This window comes from Gobius niger, assembly GCF_951799975.1.
Source record: "Gobius niger genome assembly, chromosome: 9".
In the NCBI taxonomy this organism is placed as follows: domain Eukaryota; kingdom Metazoa; phylum Chordata; class Actinopteri; order Gobiiformes; family Gobiidae; genus Gobius; species Gobius niger.
This window is the reverse complement of record NC_136860.1, coordinates 34,976,943-34,998,555: the sequence shown is the minus strand read 5'-3', so window position 1 is coordinate 34,998,555 and position 21,613 is coordinate 34,976,943. Positions and strand designations below refer to the sequence as shown.

Sequence of the window (21,613 nt, the reverse complement as noted above, 5' to 3'; positions counted from 1 at the left end):
TCACATTTTTCTCACTTTTTTGTCAAATTTTTCTCAATTTTTCTCAATTTTTTGTCCATTTTTGTCTTTTTTTTGGGTCAAATTCTTATCACTTTTTCGCCCTTTTTCCCCCCGCAATTTTTCGTCAATTTTTTGTAAATGTTTTCTCACTTTTTTTCACATTTCATCCTTGTTTTCGTCTCAGTTTTGTCGCTATTTTCCCACCTTTTTCCCTGAAGCTTTTGGATTGGGGAAAATCCAAAAATGTGCTCGTTTCAGGTGGGAGTTAAGGGGTTAATATTGCCTGCAGTTCACAAACTATCCACCAGGGGGTGCTGCGGCGCCCTCAGCACCCTGGGTTCCCACGGCCTTGGCAATCCTCGTCCGAAAAATCACAATTAGCCATTTTCCCCACACTCTGCAGCCCTTTACCGAACCACGCCATCCCCACCTGCGTCTGTGGCAACAAAAACTATGAATAAATTAAAGTTACATCATTATTACTGCTCCTTGTGAACAGATAAGTCACCCTCTGTCTGTCTTCGTACAGAACAGGCTCCGCTCTGTCCCTCAGTGTAAACGTGCACCAGAAAACGCTTGTTACGCATTATCCAGCCGCTCGAGGAAACAGACAACACGTCCTTCTCTCCGACAAGTCCACGGCCGGGTTCGGAGAGACTTCAGGAAACCACGGCCGTCATGTCCCACAGCTGCGAGAAAACAGACAATCACTCGCTTTAATGACTTTATACTGTGGTGAAGGATTATTTTGAGATATAAATGTTGTTCTAGAAGGTTGGGTTAACCTCTGACCTCCCACTTAAAACTAGTAGGCCTGTCACGATAACACATTTGAAACTCGATATATTGATGCAGGAAAGTATCGCGATAAACGATATTCTAACGATACTAAATACTGTCAACTCTCAGGCATGAAAACAGCAGTAACCCTTTGTTTTAAAAGTGCATCATCATATCCTAAAATACCACACAAGCTGCAATAAACCTGAAATAAAATGTAGCTCAATTTGCTTTTACTAATAAAAAATGGGGGGAAATGCTAATAAATGTATAGACGATAGATAGCCCAAAAATATATCGTTTATCTGTTATTAATTGAACCATAAGTCGATATAGTAATTATTGTGACAGTCCTAAGCCAATAGCGAAGGGAATAAAAACAATCCCACCGGTTTAAAATGAAACGTGTCACACAAACAAACAAAGGACTTTCTGTGCAACAACAATTCAGTATTTAGATAGAAACATGAGTTCAACAACAAATGTGTTTATTATTGTTAATCTGTATAGTTATTCAAGTAACAGAGGAAAATTGTATTTATAGCTATTAACTTTCAAGTGTTTTAGGAACTCTGATCATGCATGTAACTTGTAGAGTTCATTAAACAGTACTAATAAAGCCACATTTATATAAAAGTAAAAAAATAAATCAAGCAAAAGAGCCATAAAACAGCGCCTTTAAGTGTTTAACAATTGCTGTAAACGGAAATCAAAGGGTTAGGGTTATTGTGGCTCAGAATGGGCGTGGCTGGAGCGTTTGTTTGAGGCTAACGCTAACATTAGCATTGAGGGCGTCTCTGTGTTTGAGGCTAACGCTAACATTAGCATGGAGGACGTCTCTGTGTTTGTCCAACAACGCTGATTCTATGTAAATATGTAAAATATGTGTACGTTTTGTACATTTGCTTGTGTGTATATATACATATACGCTTCTACAAATGTCCTAATATCTCGTGGTTGTCACTTGTAAAGATAAGCCTACACTCATCTGTCTCCACTGTCCTGTACAGGAACCTGTATAGGTTTGGTTCCTGTACGTGGCAACATTTTATGTAATGTCTCTTTTTGGATTCATATCATGTGACATGTCCTGCGTCATGTGACATTGACACATGACCCCTGCAATTAAGCTTTGTACATATATACAGGTGTGTTTGAGCTGTTTTAATTGTCACTACTCGGTGAGCATTAAAAAAGTTTGGGAGCTACGAAGTTATGCAGATATTTTATTCTTTTAACATTTTTCATTCCTTGATCCTGCACACTTACTTAGACCTGTGGCCTTTACCCACAACCTTTGAGGCTAACGCTAACATTAGCATCGAGGACGTCTCTGTGTTTGTCCAACATGTTTGACATTGAGATGGTATTTTGGAGTCTCCAACGAGCCGAGTGAAGCGTCTCTGTCCACTGCTGTTGTGGGCAGATGTGCGTCAGATATACGGGCGTACCAGAAACAAGAAAACAGAGAGGTTCCAACTCTTGGTTCTATTTAGGGATGCACCGATACCACTGTTTCTAAAACCGATACGAGTACGAGTACTTGGATTTAAGTACTGAATACCGATACGAGTACAAGGCATTTTCTTCAACATTCTTACTTTTTTCACAGCAGATTGGTTTGTAATTAGTTAATTTACTCATTTGCTACACTTTTAAGAGCAGTTATATTAGAATTGTGCTGATGCCATTTATTTATTTATTTGATTGTCATTGTATATATTTTTTTATTTTTATGTCTCTGTCCATCATAGACAGAAAAGCCCATGTCCTAAAGCTCCCAATGCCTGAGCTTTATTCATTTATGTGTTTTTATTTAACAATACTATTGAGATGTTACTTAAATGGTCTCTTTTCGTCTTTACTTCAGCTCCTGTAGATTTTCTCGTGTGTTTGTAGTAACTTAGCGAGTAGCTACAGCGTTTTCATTGTTCTGCTGCAGCTCATTTTCCCTCAATATAAACATGCTGTATGTCTTTAGTTTGGATTTTCTGAGGACTTTTTAGTCGCTGGGTTAGTTTTTCAGATGAATAAACCACTGGGCTTAAAACGGCGTCAGAATGGCCAGAACTGTTAGCCGCGAGTTAGCATCGTTAGCCTGTATGTTGTAAACACTGCAGACGCTGCAGCACGAACAACATTAAGCTCTGGTTAAATCCAGCTCAGACTCTGGTTTAGAGAGCGCAGTCTGTAATAAAGTCAGCTCTATGTGGATTATTGTGTTTACACTAAACTATTCTCCAGTTTGTTGCTTCTTCTCTCCTCAGCTGAGAGGTTTCTGGTATCGGTTTCTGGTATCGGGACCTCATGAATGAGTACGATTATGGAGTACAAGCCTGTGGTATCGGTGCATCCCTAGTTCTATTGTTCTATTGTTGTTTCAGCGTTGTTTATGTAATTGTGTTTATTCTCATCCTTTTTACTGTAAAGCACTTTGCTCACCTTGATTGTTGTAAAGTGCTTTAAATAAATATTGATTGTTTTACACGGCCGTATTTGCACCGTCCGTGTGTCAGTTCCCCGTTACCTTGATGACCTTGTCCGTCCCCGAGGTGAGCAGGCAGCCGGTCGTGGGCTCGTAGTGCATGTAAACAACGCTGTGCTTGCTGTCGTGAAAAGTGGCCGTGGGCGCTCGGCTGAAGAACAAACAAAAACAAGATTATTTCACTTTAAACACGGGATGGAGCTCTGAACACGCTCCGTCTGCTGAGTCTTTTGGAGTCTTGTTCTGCCTTTACTTCATTATTTTCCCCTTTTCTTGGTTCAGTTTGAATCCAAGCTTAGCCGTGTTAGTTCTGACACAATAATATCGTGCAGAAATGGAGTTGAGATGATGTCCTTGAGACGGAGATGATTGTGAAATGATTGTGTTTGCCGTCTTGATTGCGGCGCACAGCTGTGGCGGAGCAGCAGAGGGAACAGGGTCTTATTGTTACTCACTCCTCGTCCGTGATGGATCCGAAGCAGCTGTCGCAGACGCGCACCTCGAACTCGAAGCCCATCAGAGGAATCGACGAGCGCTTCGACGAACACTTGCCACAAACCGCCTGCCCGCACTTCCGACAGTGGTGCTGCGAAAGAAAGCACGACGGGCAAAACATTATCAAGATGTTACTGGAGTGGAACCAAAAAAATACGTTTCTGTAGTCCTGGTAACATGTAGTAATGGAGGAAGCACTAAGTAACTACAGTAAACGTGTAAGTACAGGATTGATAGTCCTGTGGGTGATCAATTTATTACATTTAACCCCTTAACTCCCACCTGAACCGAGCACATTTTCTCCAGTTTGGCTTTACCCCAGTTCAAAAGCTTCTGGAAAAAAGCTGTGAAAATAGCAACAGAACTGAGACGAAAACAATGATGGAAATGTGACAAAAAAGTGAGAAAACATTGATGAAAAAGTGACGAAAAATTGATGAAAAAGTGGCAAAAATGTCACAAGAAATGGACAAAAAAATGAAAAAAATGTGACAAAAAAATGACACAAAATTTACAAAAAAATGAAAAAAAAAAATGTGGCGAAAAATGAGAACAAAATGACAAAAAAGTTACAAAAATGAGTGGAATACCCAACAAAAAAATGATGGAAAAAAAATCTGATGACGTGAGAAAAAATCCTCTCGGTTGTATGCTCACTACTGCCACCTCAGGTTATACGTGTAACTGCAGCTTCTACATTAAGCTCGTGCATGACGGCACTTCAGACCCGAATGAACACCTTTTTGAGTGACAGGATTTTAGAGGCAGTTGTGGTGAACAGGTCTGGGCTCATTCTACACATTAGGACATGGAGGAACATGTAGGGGGAGGAAAATACTTAGTTTAAAAATTTTATATTCTGTATTGTCCCTTTAAAGGCTCTACACCTATTTTTTTTTATTTCAAACAACAGCGTGTTCCTGTTTAGGCGGCCGCCTAAACAACACCGGGCAACCGCCTTAACGAACTTTATTTTTTTTAATATCTTGTGAAAAGCGGCGCGTGCAAGGCAGGGGAAACACGCACGGCTCGAAAGACACCACGCCACTGGGGAAAATTCTTTACAGGGACAAGTTCATAGGCACATTTCTCAACTTGCAGGGTCACTTTTCAGGGTCACTTTCACAAATATGCATGAAAAATAGCCTGAAACTTTATAAAATTGATACAAATGTTTTATAATTTGATGCACACTGGAGTAGTTTGAAATCCGCGCAGTAATCTTCACTTTACTGTGTGGATGCTAAACTACTCCTGGTATTATTACGCCTTACAATATAGTTCCCCCTTTTATCCGCTTAGAAAATCCACATTGTTTAATTTTGTGTAATTATACTTTGTAGTGGAACACTTCACGTAACCATGTTTAAATAGGGAAAACGTGGAAGAGCTTGGTAGCTTCTGTCTTGACCTGGTTTGGAGCTATAGAGGAGAGAGGGAGAGGCTAAATGCTAACGCCGTCTGCGCTGTGTTTACGTGACTGAAGGCACGGGGGAAGATCAGACAGGTCCTAAAGAACTCGTCAAAGCTAAGGTAAGAACATATCTCAGTATGGAAAAACGGTGGCCTATTCCTTTAATATAAGAGTGTGGCCGTGTTTAGGGCCGCCCTCCTCGGGATGTTTGGGATATCATGGACCCTCCATAATACTTCAGCAGTGAAAGAATTAGACGCATTTATTTTGCACCCGAAGCCACAGTAGCCAGTAGGGCAGTAAACACCGTGGACAGAGGTGGGGGGACTAAGTTTTCACACAGGCTCTAGTTGGGTCGACCTGTCGAGAGCGGCACTTTTGGGTCAGCGTAACTCCAGCCGCAGCACTTCACTCCAGTCTAAAACAAATATTTTAGCATAGGTATTGAAAAGAGCATTGTTCAGGTTTTGTATCGAAAACCATTGTTAAAGCAGCGCTATCAAAACAAATGAAACGGTATCAAGCCCTCGTTCTAATACAAGTGTAAAACAGAGCACACAGTCACTGCACGAGTCTCCCACACCTGTCTGAGGCCGATCTTCTTACTGTCCCACATCTGCTTGAAGTTCCAGAAAAACGGCTGCTCACATTTCTGACACGAGTCGCTGTCCAACCACTCGGGCGTCTGAAACACAATCACAGTTTTATGACGACATGCAAGTGCCTGGTTAACCTCTTAACTCCCACCTCAACGGATCCCATTTCATCCAGTTTGGCTTTACCCTAATCAAAAAGCTTCTTGGGAAAAAAGCACCAAAACAGCCACAAAAAATAAGAAGAAAACAAGGATGTAAACGCAACAAAAGTGTGACAAAAAACAAAAAAAAATAACGAAAAAGTGGCAAAAATTCAACGAAAATGTGACAAAAATTCAACAAAAATGTGACAAAAATTCTACCAAAAAGTGACAAAAATTCAACAAAAATGTGACAAAAATTCAACCAAAAAGTGACAAAAATTGAACCAAAAAAATTACAAAAACTCAACACAACAAACACAACACAGCAACAATGTGAGGAATAAGTTCAGTTTTGTGGGTCTTAGCTTTCAAATGAGGTGCTACACAGGCCTATATAACAGCCAAAGAGGACAGAATGGTTTAGGCGGGTAGTAAGAGGTTAATACAGGTGGCAGCAAGTCAAATTCAACGCTTTATAAAGCTCATCTTTTACTGCTACAAAGAATCAAGGCATCTCAGCCAAAACTGCAGTTGAATACCGTAAATGCTCTAATATAGGCCGGGGCCTTTATTTACTCAAGGGCATCTCGGACCAGGCCTTTATTGGAACCAGGCCACAATTAGAGACAGGCCTTTATTTCTATTTGAGCAAAACGGACGACCAGGAAAATGAAGAAAAATGAGATTTGTGTCCATTTGCCCCTAAAATATTAGGTTCATTTATTAATGAACATTTCAAACCCTCTCCCAGCGGCTGGAACATTGACGCCTTTTATTTTGTCGGGACAACAGGAAGTGTTTCGTTACTGTTAGCGGAGCTTTGACATCAGTGTCACTGCAGGTTTCTGTTTCGTTTTTACCGGACCGGATTATTTGTTGTTATCTCGTGTAAAAGGCGAGTTTAGACGGAGCGTTTGTGTTTGTGATCGATCATGAGACTGACCCGAGAGAAGACGAGACGCTCGCGCTGATGGGAGGAGTTATTTTGAGGCGTGGGACGGACCTGCACACGGAGCAGCTGGACGTGCTTTGAAGACGCGATGGAGACTTTATTAAAACCCTGGAGGGTCACACAACATTTGTTGCCCTGTTTCTACAAATAGTCACAGGAGGTTTGAAAAGTGGCTAAATCTGTGTCAAAGTTACGCTCGGATCAGCTCCTCCGCAGCGTCCCCCTCGGCCCGGGTTCCCGTTTGTTACTTCCTGCACGTGAGTTTTCATTTACACCAGTATGAGACAAATTCCTAACATGGGGAATATTTCTACTGCTATAGTTTCTAATAAAAGCCCCGGCCTGTTTTAGAGACCGGCTTTAATTTGCCTCCGCCAGCCACGAACCCGGCCCCTGTCGGAGACCCGGCCTCTGTCAGAGATCCGGCCTCTGTTAGACCCGGCCGCTAATGGAATACAGGCCAGTATGAGAGAATTTACGGTATGCTTTTTTTTTTTTGCATTTTAGTCACAAAAACAAGTCCATTGGATAAACATGTCACTCACTCGGGGACTGACCGATATAAGCAGTGGGTTTTAGTAAATGTGTTTAAAAAGCCTCTCGCCTCTTGTCGTGTGACGTCCATGTTCCAGACGACGATGGATCCGTCCGAGCTGCAGGAGATGAGCTGCCGAGTGTGGGAGGCGTAACACAGGCCCTGGATCTTCTCTCTGCGGAGGGTCAGAACAACACAATCAATATCTGTCTTAATATAAACAAAACTGTGTTGTTGGACATGAGCCTACGAACTGTTTGGTGCAATTATATTTGGGCATCAGTGGCTCAGGAAGTGTTCGCCCCCAACAGTCCAAAGGTTGGTGGTTCAGTTCAGGTCATTACAGGGTTTTTACAGGGGCAGAAAGTCAAATTTAATGCTTTTTAATGTCGAAATAATATAATTTAATGCCATAAATGCAGAAAAATCCGTGCATAATTAATTGCAAACACTTCATTAAATGGAGGAAAGAGATTTGTATGAAACGGGCAACTAAAATGTGGTGAATTTCAGAAAAAACTGCAACTCATCTTTCATTTAGATTTACAGTCAGTTTTCAGAATATTTTTAATTACATTCGGGCCTAAAAGGGGCTAGATGCAAGTTAGTCATTTTATACTCACTACTGCCACCTCAGGTCATACATGTAACTGCACCTTCTATATTTTAAAGAGGGGGTATTCTGCTTTTTTCAGTCCCATAGCACCAGTCTATATCACACTACAATGATGACAAACCTTCTGTTGGTCTGTAAATGCAGTAAATTAGAATAACTGCCTTGTATAAAATGTCTCTCTCAAAATGGCTGTAGTGAATGTCTTGAAATAGGCCTCTGTCTCTTTAAGAAAAATTGACTTTTTCAAGCTTTCCATCATGTTATTATGTCATTCCCTCATTAAAAACATGCCTGAAGTGTTGCCTTGGCACATTCACGTATTTTTGAGTAATCTGTAAAAACTCTGATGGCGGCCATTTTAGGGATAGGCCTATTTCAAGACATTCACTACAGCAATTTTGAGAGAGACATTTTATACAAGGCAGTTATTCTAATTTACTGCATTTACAGACCAACAGAAGGTTTGGTCATCATTGTAGTGTGATATAGACTGGTGCTATGTGACTGAAAAAAGCAGAATACCCCCCTTTAAAAGTTGAAATTATTCTTTTATTGCCCTACGGAGACCCTGTAGGTACTTGTTTTGCAGCGTTAGACTGGTTTGAAGTCCAAACATGCAAGACAATAACAATGACAGCTTAACAAACAACATCACAAGTTACCAGGTCAAACATGAGAGACAGAATCAGAGTTTCTTTTGTTATAGAATTTGGTTGGTGCTGTTGCGTTGACATTCTTATTTTTATATTATATTGTTTTGCTGTTACCGGTGCCCTTGCAGCTCAATGGCAGTGCCCTTCCTGCCCCCGATGTCCCACATGATGACGGAGTGATCGGAGCTGCCTGAAAACAGCACCCTCTGGCTGGGGTCCCAGCACAGAGCCGTAACGTTACCTACGGGGAAATATTACAAATGCATTACAGAGTTTAGAGATGAGCAAACACTGCAACACTGAGAGACTAATGAGTTCTTTACCCGTGTGTCCCTTGAAGGTGGTGACCAGACTACAGCTGTCCTGCTCCAGCTTCAGGATGGTGACCTGTCCCGACTGGTCGCCCACAAACGCGTGACGAGTCTCCACATCAAACCTGGCTCAGTTAAGGATTCAAACTGTTGCTCAAGATAACGTCAAACTAAAAATATCACACCGTCTTTCACTTGTTTTTTCCTTCTCTTTGCACGTGGGTTTGGGATTTTTTATTTATTTATTAAGGGGAGACACTACAGGCAAAGCTAAAATTTTTCAGTTTTCAGGTTTTGGGCCAAATTGGTCTCTGAACATTCAAGCTTTCACCCGGAAACAGAAAATATGCCTAATCTTCACAATGACATGTTTAAATATTGCGCTGATTCAATGTTCCCCCATAGACTTATATGGGAGAACACAATTTCAAGGGCCTTTTTCTCAAAACACATGTTTCTGTCATTGTGGCGACACTATGTCCTCGTCAGTCGGACCTAAAGACTTCACATTTTCCAGCCTTGGACTGAACAATATTTGGAAGATTTTTTCAGAGGGAATTTTTATTATTTAATCCCTTAAGCCCCATTTACTGAGTTTTGAATGTCAAAAAATAAGGCGAAAATTACATTTTTAGAAATTTTTCCACTAAAAAACAGCTTATTTTAAAACTAAACAAGAAATCCTAAACCCCCTCTGAGAAAGTCTTGGTAACTCATTCATCAATAAAATGAAACCATAAGTTTGAATGTAGCTCTATCCATTATTCAGATTTCGGCGCCGAAAAGATGGGAAACTTGGGGCATTTTTAGGGATAAAACACCTTGTTCTTATATGAAAAGATAAAATGACAGAAAACTTGCAAAGTATTTTTTCTCACATTTATGCAAGTGATCTACAGCAAAAGCTTCAAATTGATATCTGTAAATATACATTTTTTTCTCTATTCACCTGCAGTGTCTCGCCTTAAAAGGCAACAGTCGGTGAGGAAATCGTGTTTGCCACAAGGCTGTGGACTCGGCCCACTACTGTACTGCACAACTGCACAGCTCACTAAGCCAGCGGCCATACAGTTCTGTTTACAGACAAAATCCACTGTGGCTGCCAATGACCAGCACAACTAGGACTGGGACCTTTCAATTTTTTCACTTGGTTTACAAAGCCTGAATGATAGTTTCTTCCGGAAGCCATACTATAATATTCCTTCATTATTCAACTGTAGAACAAAAGGAAAATGCTCATTAAATCGATTTATACCATGGTCTGGGTGAATACTGGATTCTGATTGGCTGGTGCATTATTTTGGTATAACCGCACACGTAGTCCGGTAGTTAAATCACTGGGATGTCACTCCGCTGTGGCGTCGCCATAGCAACGCATGACACAGCTGAGTCAGATAAAGGCGTAATTAGTGACTGACAGGAACGTATGAGATGGATTTAGTGTTTGCTAAATGTTTGTAGAGGAGAGTGAGCAGCTAGGTTAGCTACTGTTAATAACATATGAGCTTTACATTTCTATTGAAAACGGTTAAGGCTATTCATCATTTTCAGGCGTACATAAAATGATCCTGCATTGAAGCATATTTGTCTGGATTAGTAAAGTCAAACATAAAAGTTTGAGTTGGGGGGGCCCAGGTGTGAGCGACTCCACCGCAGCTGTTTCCATAAACAGTTGAGCTGGTTGAGCTAGCTAGCTTTAGCTTCAGGTTAAACAGCGTAAAAGTGAAATAACTCCTGCCCACGAGCGCCGCATATCGGTGTTTCCTTCCACGGAAAAGTGTTTCCGGGTTAGTCCTGTTGTGTTGTGATTCTGTGCTGATGTTGTGTCGTTGAGCCTGACTGAGATCCTCGTAATAGCTGCGGAGAATGACTCGCTCTGAGACCAGCCTTCAGTGACCGGCTAATAACCCACACAAAATAGTCCCGTAGTCTGGCAGATTTAGTGACTTTAGTCAATGAAAAAAACATTTATTATAAATGTTAGGTGATTAGGTGACAGTGATTTTTATTATTTATCTGCGCTGGGACAACAAAGTAACTTTTTTTTAGTGTCATCTTGGGACTAGGGCTGACACAACTTAACAGTTCATTGACGACTAATCCATTAATGAATAATTGAATGAATGAATTGTTTTCTTTCAAATACAGAAAAAAATACATTTTTGTGAAAAACTACTTTGTTTTAAAAGTTAGGGCATGTAGTATTTTGTACAATAGTGCCAACTCTTTTTCTTCTAATACTATACTGGTATTGGAAGGAGGGGGCACAGTGAGTGCTTCAGTGGGTAAGAAAGTTTGAGTCCAAACCGGGTGCTCTTAAGCCATGGAACCTCCGAGGCAAGATCCGAGGCACTCCTGTTAATTGTACATGTGTCTGTATGTGTGTATGATATTCCCCATTAAATAAAGGACTTTTAATAAGCCAAATCAGCATTGTCGGTACACATACGTGGTAATGTTCCGGTCAAAGTTCACAACTACCCACGGTGTCAACAAAGCCCATTAAAACCAGACAAACCAGTGACTATTGTGTCGCTTAAAGTGGTTTTACTGCGATATGCAGGTTCATATTCATCCTCCATTGCAGTGCGACTGTCCACGTGGGCTTCATCAGTCTGTGGAAGAGTTTTGCCTTATTCACGAGTGCAATAAAGGAACCTCACATCCACCAAACGCACTCATCAAATTTCCTACTGAAAGAAAAGCTCCAGAACGTCGTGACGAATGGATTAAATTAGTAAGTTCGACATATGGCTAACTAGTAATGCTATTTGTAACCGATACGTCTTATTTACTTAACACAACAGCTGTTTTTTTATTTATTTATGAACGGTTGTCATTCTATTGTTTATAATTGCAAATAGAGAATTAGGGCAGGCGAGCTACAAATCTGCTGAGAGGCGCCTCCCAACGGGCTCATAAACTTCGTCTTTTAATGCACCTCACAGTACAGGAACATCTTCTAAAAAATAAAAAAAAACAGATGTTAGGGCAGCTGGGTGGGGGTTTGTTGATGGGGAGCTAACGCCCTCTTCAACTAGCCGGCTCTACACCCTGGCTTTTTAACGCACTACACTACGCAGGGCTTAAATACTTACTACATATTACATAACTCATTGGCATTGATTGATAATATTGATAACCTTTCGACTGACAATCGTTCGCCGTTTGTAACTTGCTTTGTACCAAACATTGTATATGTAACGAGACTGTTGTTGTAGTTGTGCTTCGCTTCTCTTCTGCTAAATTCTGTTAAATACATGAACATTCCCTTAAGTGCTAAGTAATGTGGTCCGTGTTAAAACAGACGCTTTGAAATGTAACAGGTTCCTCGCTAAGGAGGCAAATCCAAGTATGATGTTGCTAAATGTATCATTGTATCATAATGTGTTAAATCACAAACGAGTACGTTGTGTTCACATGTGTGCATGCTGTGTTCCAAGGCTCTCATACTTTGTAATATGTTCTTTTGTACTATTGTTGTGATATCCACTTCTATTGTAATGATTTCGGGGTGGGCGTTTATAAGCTTTTGCTTCGGCCCACTCCTTTTGAGCAGAATTTTAACTGCTCAAATGAACAAATAAACTAAACTAAACTAATTTATTGGTTTAGGCAGGGCCCACGAGTTATATTTCTCTTCCCAGTAACACCGTGTCCCCGTTTCGATTTTCAACGCTCAAAACATTCAACATCTGTGTCACACTCGGTCATGTAAACAGTTTGGGATACGATCTCGGGTAGGCCTGACCTTTAACCTGGACCAGCATGCTTTGCGCTCGGTGAAATGCATATTGGTACCTTTTATCCAAGCCACCAAACTTATAAATGTGCGCCCTAATGAAAAAAGAAACTAGGTGGTCAGTAGTGCTTCTCATAAAAAATGTTGTCTTGGCACAGATCTGGCCCGTCGATGCAGAAATACCACACCAGCGGCGCCGCTCACGGTCAATATTTGCGAGGATACTGCAGCCCTGAGACCCAGGAGGGGGTGCGGTGTGTGCCCAGCTGCTGCCCACTCTCCGAGCAGTGCCACGTGAAGCTCTTGTCCTGCCCCGTACTGAGCAGCCACTCCATCTCCAGCACAAACAGCACGACCGACACCTTGCCCTGGTGAGCTGAGGGGAGGCGGGACAAAGGGGAGAGAGGAGAGTTCAGCTTTAGTCATGGTTTTCAGCATTTAATTACACGTTAGCCTCGATTTGAGTCTTTTAACCCCTTAACTCCCACCTGAACCGAGCACATTTTCTCCAGTTTGGCTTTACCCCAGTCCAAAAGCTTCTGGAAAAAAGGTGTGAAAATAGCAACGGAACTGAGACTAAAACAATGATGAAAATTTGATAAAAAAGTGAGAAAACATTGGCAAAAAAGTGATGAAAAATTGATAAAAAATGACGAAAAAATGACAGAAATGTGAAAAAACCGTGATTAAAATTCGACAAAAATGTGACAAAAAATGACAAAAATGTGATAAAAAGGGTAACAAACACGATAAAAAATGGACAAAAAATGACAAAAATGTGACAAAAAAAGGACAAAAATGTGATAAAAACGTGATTAAAATTCAACAAAAAATGACAAAAATGTGATAAAAAAATGACAAAAATGTGATAAAAAAATGACAAAAAATTGACAAAAAATTGATAAAAAATGGACGAAAAATGACAGAAATGTGACCAAAAAAAGACAAAAATGTGACAAAATATGACAAAAATGTGATAAAAACGTGATTAAAATAAAAAAAAAAATGACAAAAATATGATAAAAAAATGACAAAAATTTGAAAAAAAATGACCAAAAATGTGATCCAAAATTTGACGAAAAAATTACAAAGATCTGACAAAAAATGACAAAAATTGGACCAAAAAATGACCAGAAAATGACAAAAATGTGATAAAAACGTGATTAAAATTCAACAAAAAATGACAAAAATGTGATAAAAAAATGACAAAAATGTGGGAAAAAAATGACCAAAAATTTAAACAAAAATGTGATACAAAAATTGACGAAAAAATGACAAAGATCTGACAAAAAATGACAAAAATTGGACCAAAAAATGACCAGAAAATGACAAAAATGTGACGAAAATGAGTTGAATATCCAACAAAAAAAATGCTCAAAAAGAAATCTGATGACGTGAGGAAAAAGATCCGCTCGGTTCAGGCGGGAGTTAAGAGGTTAAGACACGCACAGGGCTGGACTGGCCATCAGGAGCACAGGGGTGAGTGAAGAGTGGACCGGCCCATTATCGCTCCACATCGGCCCACAATATAAACTTACTGTGGTAGGAAGTTGACCCAAAACTCCCGGGCCAGTTATTCATGAGGGAAAGGAAGGAAGGTGGAAGGAAGGAAGGAAGGTGGAAGGAAGGGATGAAGAAATGGAAGAAGGAAGAAAGGGAGAAAGAAAGACAGAAAGAAAGAAAGAAAGAGAAAGAAAGGAAGGAAGGAAGAAAGAGAGAATGAAAGGAAGGAAGGAAGACATGGAAGAAGGAAGAAAGGGAGAGAGAAAGCGAGAAAGAAAGAAAGAAAGAAAGAAAGGAAGGGATGAAGGAAGGAAGGAAGGAAGGAAAGAAGAAAAGAAGAAATGAAAGAGAGAGAAGGGAGAAAGCGAGAAAGCGAGAAAGCAAGCAAGCGAGAAAGCAAGAAAGAAAGCAAGAAAGCAAGAAAGCAAGAAAGCAAGAAAGCAAGAAAGCAAGAAAGAAAGAAAGAAAGAAAGAAAGAAAGAAAGAAAGAAAGAAAGAAAGAATTGCTGAAGATATGTTAAGCCCTTCAGAGGTATAATTATTGAGGTTGTTTTTATATCTTCTCTTGTTTTCTTTGTGTGTCGTTAATCAGTGTCAGCAGTTTCGAAACACTTCCAACACTCATTAATTGAGAAAAATGCAAACTTTTACAGATCTCTAACTATCAGACGCTGAAGCAGACTTGTCACTTCCTCTCTCACCCTGGTAGGTGTTGGTCGGAGTCATCTTATTGTAATCCTCTGACAGGATGAACTCCTGCAACAAAAACAGGAAATGAACAGCTTTCACACAAAAACTACAAAAAAATGTGAGGCCTGTGCAGTTCAGAACTGGTTTCACAAATTACACTCATTCAAATCTTTCCTGACACATTTTCAGCATCTCCATCAAGAATGACGTTTCACAACTCACATAATTAAACACACAGCTTTTACGGTTCCTCTTTAATGTGTGATTCACGATGGAAAACGGTTTGGAAACCCCTGACTCTGCCCTGTCCTCGTTTTGTTTAGTTTCTGTGGTAAACATTGTAAAAAAAGATCCTTGTCCGACAGATTAACGCAGTGTGTAATAAGTAAAGGAGAGAAGAGAAGAGAAGAGAAGAGAAGAGAAGAGAAGAGAAGAGAAGAGAAGAGAAGAGAAGAGAAGAGAAGAGAAGAGAAGAGAAGAGAAGAGAAGAGAAGAGAAGAGAAGAGAAGAGAAGAGAAGAGAAGAGAAGAGAAGAGAAGAGAAGAGGAAAGAAAGAAAGAAAGAAAGAAAGAAAGAAAGAAAGAAAGAAAGAAAGGAAGCAGGGAAGGAAGGAAGGAAGGAAGGAAGGAGAAAGAAAGAAAGATCCTTGACCGACAGATTAACGCAGTGTGTAATAAGGAAAGGAAAGGAAGGAAAGAAGAAATGGAAGAAAGAAAGAAAGAAAGAAAGAAAGAAAGAAAGAAAGAAAGAAAGAAAGAAAGAAAGGAAGGAAGCAGGGAAGGAAGGAAGGAAGGAAGGAATGGAAGAAGGAGAAAGAAAGAAAGAAAGATCCTTGTCCGACAGATTAACGCAGTGTGTAATAAGTAGGGACGCACCGATACCAATACCAGTATCGGGCCGATATCACATGCTTGTACTCATACTCGTACTCATTCATGAGGTCCCGATACCAGTTAGTTTAGTGTAAACACAATAATCCACATAGAGCTGACTTTATTACAGACTGCGCTCTCTAAACCAGAGTCTGTGCTGGATTTAACCAGAGCTTAATGTTGTTAGCGCTGCAGCGTCTGCAGTGTTTACAACAAACAGGCTAATGATGCTAACTCGCGGCTAACAGTTTGGGCCATTCTGACGCCGTTTTAAGCCCAGGGGTTTATTCATCTGAAAAACTAACCCAGCGACTAAAACGTCCTCAGAAAATCCAGATTAAAGACATACAGCATGTTTATATTGAGGAAAATGAGCTGCAGCAGAACAATGAAAATGCTGTAGCTACTCGCTAAGTTACTACAAACACACGAGAAAATCTACAGGAGCTGAAGTAAAGACGAAAAGAGACCATTTAAGAAACATCTCAATACTATTGTTAAACAAAAACACATAAATGAATAAAGCTCAGGCATTGGGAGCTTTAGGACATGGGCTTTTCTGTCTATGATGGACAGAGACATAAAAATAAAAAATTATATTGAATGAAAATAAAATAAATAAATAAATGGCATCAGCACAATTCTAATATAACTGCTCTTAAATGTGTCGCCTACTTTACTTAAGGAAATGTACATGAGTAAATTTACTAATTACAAACAAATCTGCTGTGAAACAAGTAAGAACGTTGAAGTAAATGCCTTGTACTCGTATCGGTATTCGGTAACAATGATGGAAATGTGACAAAAAAGCGAGAAAACATTGACAAAAAAGTGACTAAAAATGGATGGAAAAGTGGCAAAAATGTCACAAAAATGTCACAAGAAATTGACAAGAAATTGACAAAAAATTGACGAAAAAAAATGACAAAAAATGACAAAAATGTGACAAGAATGTGATAAAAAAATGACAAAAATGTGATAAAAAAATTGACGAAAAAATGACAAAAATGTGACAAAAATTTGCTAAAAATGTGACAAAAAATGACAAAAATGTGACAAAAAATGACAAAAATTTGACAAAAATTTGATACAAATTTGACAAAAAAATTGACCAAAAATGACCAAAAAATGACAAAAATGTGACAAAAATGTGATAAAAAAAATGACAGAAATGTGACAAAAATGTGACAAAAAATGACAAAAATGTTACAAAAATGTGATAAAAAAATTGACGAAAAAATGACAAAAATGTGACAAAAATGTGCTACAAAAATTGACGAAAAAATGACAAAAATGTGATAAAAAAATTGACGAAAAAATGACAGAAATGTGACAAAAAATTGCTAAAAATGTGACAAAAAATGACAAAAATGTGACAAAAAATTTGACCAAAAATGACCAAAAAATGACAAAAATGTGACAAAAATGTGATAAAAAAATGACAGAAATGTGACAAAAATGTGACAAAAAATGACAAAAATGTGACAAAAAATGACAAAAATGTGCTAAAAATTGGACCAAACCACCGTGAGGAAGTTAAGAGGTTAGGACAGAGACATAAAAATTAAAAATGATACTGAATGAAAATAAAATAAATAAATAAATGGCATCAGCACAATTCTAATATAACTGCTCTTAAATGTGTCGCCGACTTTACTTAAGGAAATGTACATGAGTAAATTAACTAATTACAAACCAATCTGCTGTGAAAAAAGTAAGAACGTTGAAGTAAATGCCTTGTACTCGTATCGGTATTCGGTATCGGCGAGTACTTAGATCCGAGTACTCGTATCGGTTTTAGAAACAGTGGTATCGGTGCCTCCCTGGTTATAGGAGATCCCGTTTCGATGGTAATGTCCGTGTGACCTCTTCTTCGTGACGCCAACCCCATGTTTTATGAATGAGTGAATGTGATACTCACGCAGATGCTGCCGGTGTCCATCCCGATAGAAAGCCTCCTGGTCTCCGGGTTAAACGACATGCACGTGCAGGAGGCTGGAACAAAAGAACATGGAGGAAACTTAACACAAGTCCAGAGGGGGAAAGGACCGAGCAGGATTAAAGGGTCAGCGGATAAGTTCATGTAATAGACTAGGACCTGTCGTACTGGTTTCGTGCTGCAGTATTACCTGTAGTACTGGTCAAGGAACACAGGAATGTTAACGTAGGCTCGTGACCAGAAGTTCTAGTTTTTCGGCTCAAGAAGGGAGTGGACCGGAGGCAAGAGGCAAGAGGGTTAACCCCTTAACTCCCACCTGAACCGAGCACATTTTCTCCAGTTTGGCTTTACCCCAGTCCAAAAGCTTCTGGAAAAAAGGTGTGAAAATAGCAACAAAACTGAGACGAAAACAATGATGGAAATGTGACAAAAAAGTGAGAAAACATTGGCAAAAAAGTGATGAAAAATTGATGAAAATGTGACAAAAAAAGGACAAAAAAATGACAAAAATGTGACAAAAATGTGATAAAAAATTGACGAAAAAAAAGACAAAAATGTGACAAAAATGTGACAAAAAATGACAAAAATGTGACAAAAAAAATGACATTAATGCAACAAAATGTGACAAAAAATTGATAAAAAAAATGACAAAAAATGACAAAAAAATGACAAAAAATGGACGAAAAAATGACAAAATTGTGACAAAAATGTGACAAAAAATGACAAAAATGTGACAAAAAATGACAAAAAATGGACAAAAAATGTGACAAAAAATTGACGAAAAAATGACAAAAATGTGACAAAAATTGACAAAAAAAATGACAAAAAAGTGACAAAAAATGACCAAAAAGTGACAAAAAATTGACAAAAAATTGACACAAATTTGACCAAAAAATTACAAAAAAAAAGACGAAAATTTGATTAAAAATGTACCAAAAAACGACAAAGAAATGACAAAAAAGTGACAAAAATGAGTTGAATACCCAACAAAAAAATGATGGAAAAAAAATCTGCTGACGTGAAGAAAAAGATCCTCTCGGTTCAGGCGGGAGTTAAGAGGTTAAGAGGTACCATGTATTTAGAAAATGTAGTAAAGGACAAACACAAAAGTGCAAAATATATACAATGAACCACTAGCATAGATTCAATGAATGTCCATTCAAAACACAAGCGTTGAGTTCAGTAACTTCAGTTCAAATCAAATCATCCATACAATAATAACACACACTAGAAAGTACATTCAAATATTATCAATCACAATGAAGAGTCCACAAACCCAAATCGGGAAACCCCAAATTAAGGCTGGGCACAGGTTTTATCACCTGGTTTTGCTACAAAGCTGGATAACTTTCTAAAAGGGTAGATCTCCCTGGACACATGCTCTTAGTTCACAACCTGCTCTGGACCAGGCTTAGTTCAAAGCTAAGGGGAGAATCCTCTGCTTTGTCCCCCAAACTCTGTGATGCACGGAGGGGAGTGAGGAGCAGAGAGGGGGAACAGGAGGAAGCACCAGCCCTTTATTTGAAAGCACTCATGGATTTTATGCAGCGAAGACATCGGGTTGTTGCTTTTATGGCTACACAGATGTGGCTGATGCAGATTTTAGACGACGACATGAAAAAGGCTCGTTTCTCGTCCTCATAACAGCACAAGTATTGCCTTCCATTATAATAAAGACTCTCCTCATGCGCTGCTTGGTTCAGACTCCTGCCGTTCATGGAGCTGTAGAATATATTAGTCATAAGTTAGATTGTGATATTCAGATGAGCCATGTTTCTTCTGTGATCGGTCACGTGAACGCCTCACAAATCCTCAGAGAAGAGTTATTCTGCTTTTGTCAGTCCCATAGCTCCAGTCTATATCACACTACAATGATGACCAAACCTTCTGTTGGTCTGTAAATGCAGTAAATTAGAATAACTGCCTTGTATAAAATAGCTTTATGTCACTTTTTTGCTGGATTTTTGTCTTTTTTTGCTGGATTTTTGTCTTTTTTTTGCTGGATTTTTGTCTTTTTTTGCTGGATTTTTGTCAGTTTTTTGCTGGATTTTTGTTACTTTTTTGCTGGATTTTTGCTATTTTTTTGGAGGATTTTTGTCTTTTTTTTGCTGGATTTTTGTCTTTTTTTTTTGCTGGATTTTTGTCAATTTTTGCTGGATTTTTGACACTTTTTCGCTGGATTTTTGTCTTTTTTTTGCTGGATTTTTGACACTTTTTCGCTGGATTTTTGTCTTTTTTTCTGCTGGATTTTTGTCTTTTTTTGCTGGATTTTTGTCAATTTTTGGTGCTCTTTTGTCCCTTTTTTGTTGAGTTTTTGTCATTTGGGCGCTTTTTTGTTTTTGTCCTCATTTTCTTCTCGTTTTTTATCGCTGTTTTGAAGAAGCTTTTCGATTTGGAGAATTTGAAGAACAGGAGAAAAGAGGTTAAGAGGTTAAAGAGGGGGTGTTCTGCTTTTTTCAGTCCCATAGCACCAGTCTATATCACAATACAATGATGACAAACCTTCTGTTGGTCTGTAAATGCAGTAAATTAGAATAACTGCCTTGTATAAAATGTCTCTCTCAAAATGGCTGTAGTGAATGTCTTGAAATAGGCCTCTGTCTCTTTAAGAACCTCTGAGCCTTTAGACACGCCCCCTCCACACGCTGTCTGTGGCATCAGTGGGGAGGGGGTTCTGCTGAGGAGCAGTGGTTGGTTACTCGGCTGGTGACGAAAGCTCGGAGGCGTCTCCAGGAGGTGGGGGCGTTCCTAGGAGGACTCAGGCAAACCTATCCCTAAAATGGCCGCCATCAGAGTTTTTACAGATTACTCAGAAATACGTGAATGTGCCAAGGCAACACTTCAGGCATGTTTTTAATGAGGGAATGACAGAATAACATGATGTAAGGCTTGAAAAAGTCCATTTTGCATAATATAATAATACCCCCCCTTTAACTGAACCGACCGATAAAGCCCTTCCACTTATCCAAAAGCTCCACGTCTGGTTTTGTCGACCCGGGTTAGAGGAACAAGTCCAGGACGAGCTCAACCTGCTTCGTAGTAAAGCCCTCAGGTGTTACTCAACAACATTACAACACGGTTAACAGTAAACTAAAGTTTGTTTAGAGGAACAAAGGTCAAGTCAGCTGTTGCAGTGGGTATGTGGGCATTTTAAAGACACAGCAGTCATCACAGTAACACAATGTCCTCTGAAAACAACAAATACTGTCTCCGTAATGACGTATCAAGAATAAAAAAAAGAAAAATGTGACAAAAATTCGACAAAAATGTGACAAAAATTCAACCAAAAATGTGACAAAAATTCAACATTCAACTCTCACTTTACCTTACCCTTACCCCCGGGCGAAATCTAAAAGCTTAAAAGAAAAGCATCCAAAAACAAAAATGTGCTGGAAAAGCAACAAAAACACAACAAAATGTGACAAACTCAACAAAAATGTGACAAAAATTCAACAAAAATGTGACAAAAACTCTACAAAAATGTGACAAAAATTCAACATAAATTCAACAAAAATGCGACAAAAATTTAACAAAAATGTGACAAAAATTCAACTAAAATTCAAGAAAAATTCAACAAAAATGTGACAAAAATTCAACAAAAAATTGACAAAAATTCAACAACAAAATAAAAAAAAAAATCAACAAAAATGTGACAAAAATTCAACAAAAATGTGACAAAAATGTGACAAAAATTCAACCAAAATTCAACCAAAAAGTGACAAAAATTCAACAAAAATGTGACAAAAATTCAACAAAAATGTGACAAAAATTCAACATTCAACTCTCACTTTACCTTACCCTTACCCCCGGGTGAAATCTAAAAGCTTAAAAGAAAAGCATCCAAAACAAAAATGTGCTGGAAAAGCAACAAAAACACAACAAAATGT

The 21,613-nt window shown here is 38.9% G+C and overlaps 1 protein-coding gene across 1 annotated transcript in view; it reads right to left on the bottom strand.

The window, feature by feature from the left end:
* Positions 1–400: 400 nt before the first annotated feature.
* The window catches only part of wdfy2 (WD repeat and FYVE domain containing 2), a 28,470-nt gene continuing 7,257 nt past the window's right edge, over positions 401–21,613 (bottom strand). The window contains exons 3-12 of the mRNA XM_079563074.1: positions 17,709–17,782; positions 14,927–14,981; positions 12,948–13,098; positions 8,993–9,105; positions 8,784–8,910; positions 7,470–7,575; positions 5,758–5,859; positions 3,721–3,851; positions 3,308–3,416; positions 401–689 (exon numbers count right to left, since the gene is read on the bottom strand). Of these exons, the coding sequence (XP_079419200.1) occupies positions 660–689; positions 3,308–3,416; positions 3,721–3,851; positions 5,758–5,859; positions 7,470–7,575; positions 8,784–8,910; positions 8,993–9,105; positions 12,948–13,098; positions 14,927–14,981; positions 17,709–17,782 (998 nt within the window). The 3' untranslated portion in view covers positions 401–659. The remainder of the gene's footprint in view (positions 690–3,307; positions 3,417–3,720; positions 3,852–5,757; positions 5,860–7,469; positions 7,576–8,783; positions 8,911–8,992; positions 9,106–12,947; positions 13,099–14,926; positions 14,982–17,708; positions 17,783–21,613) is intronic.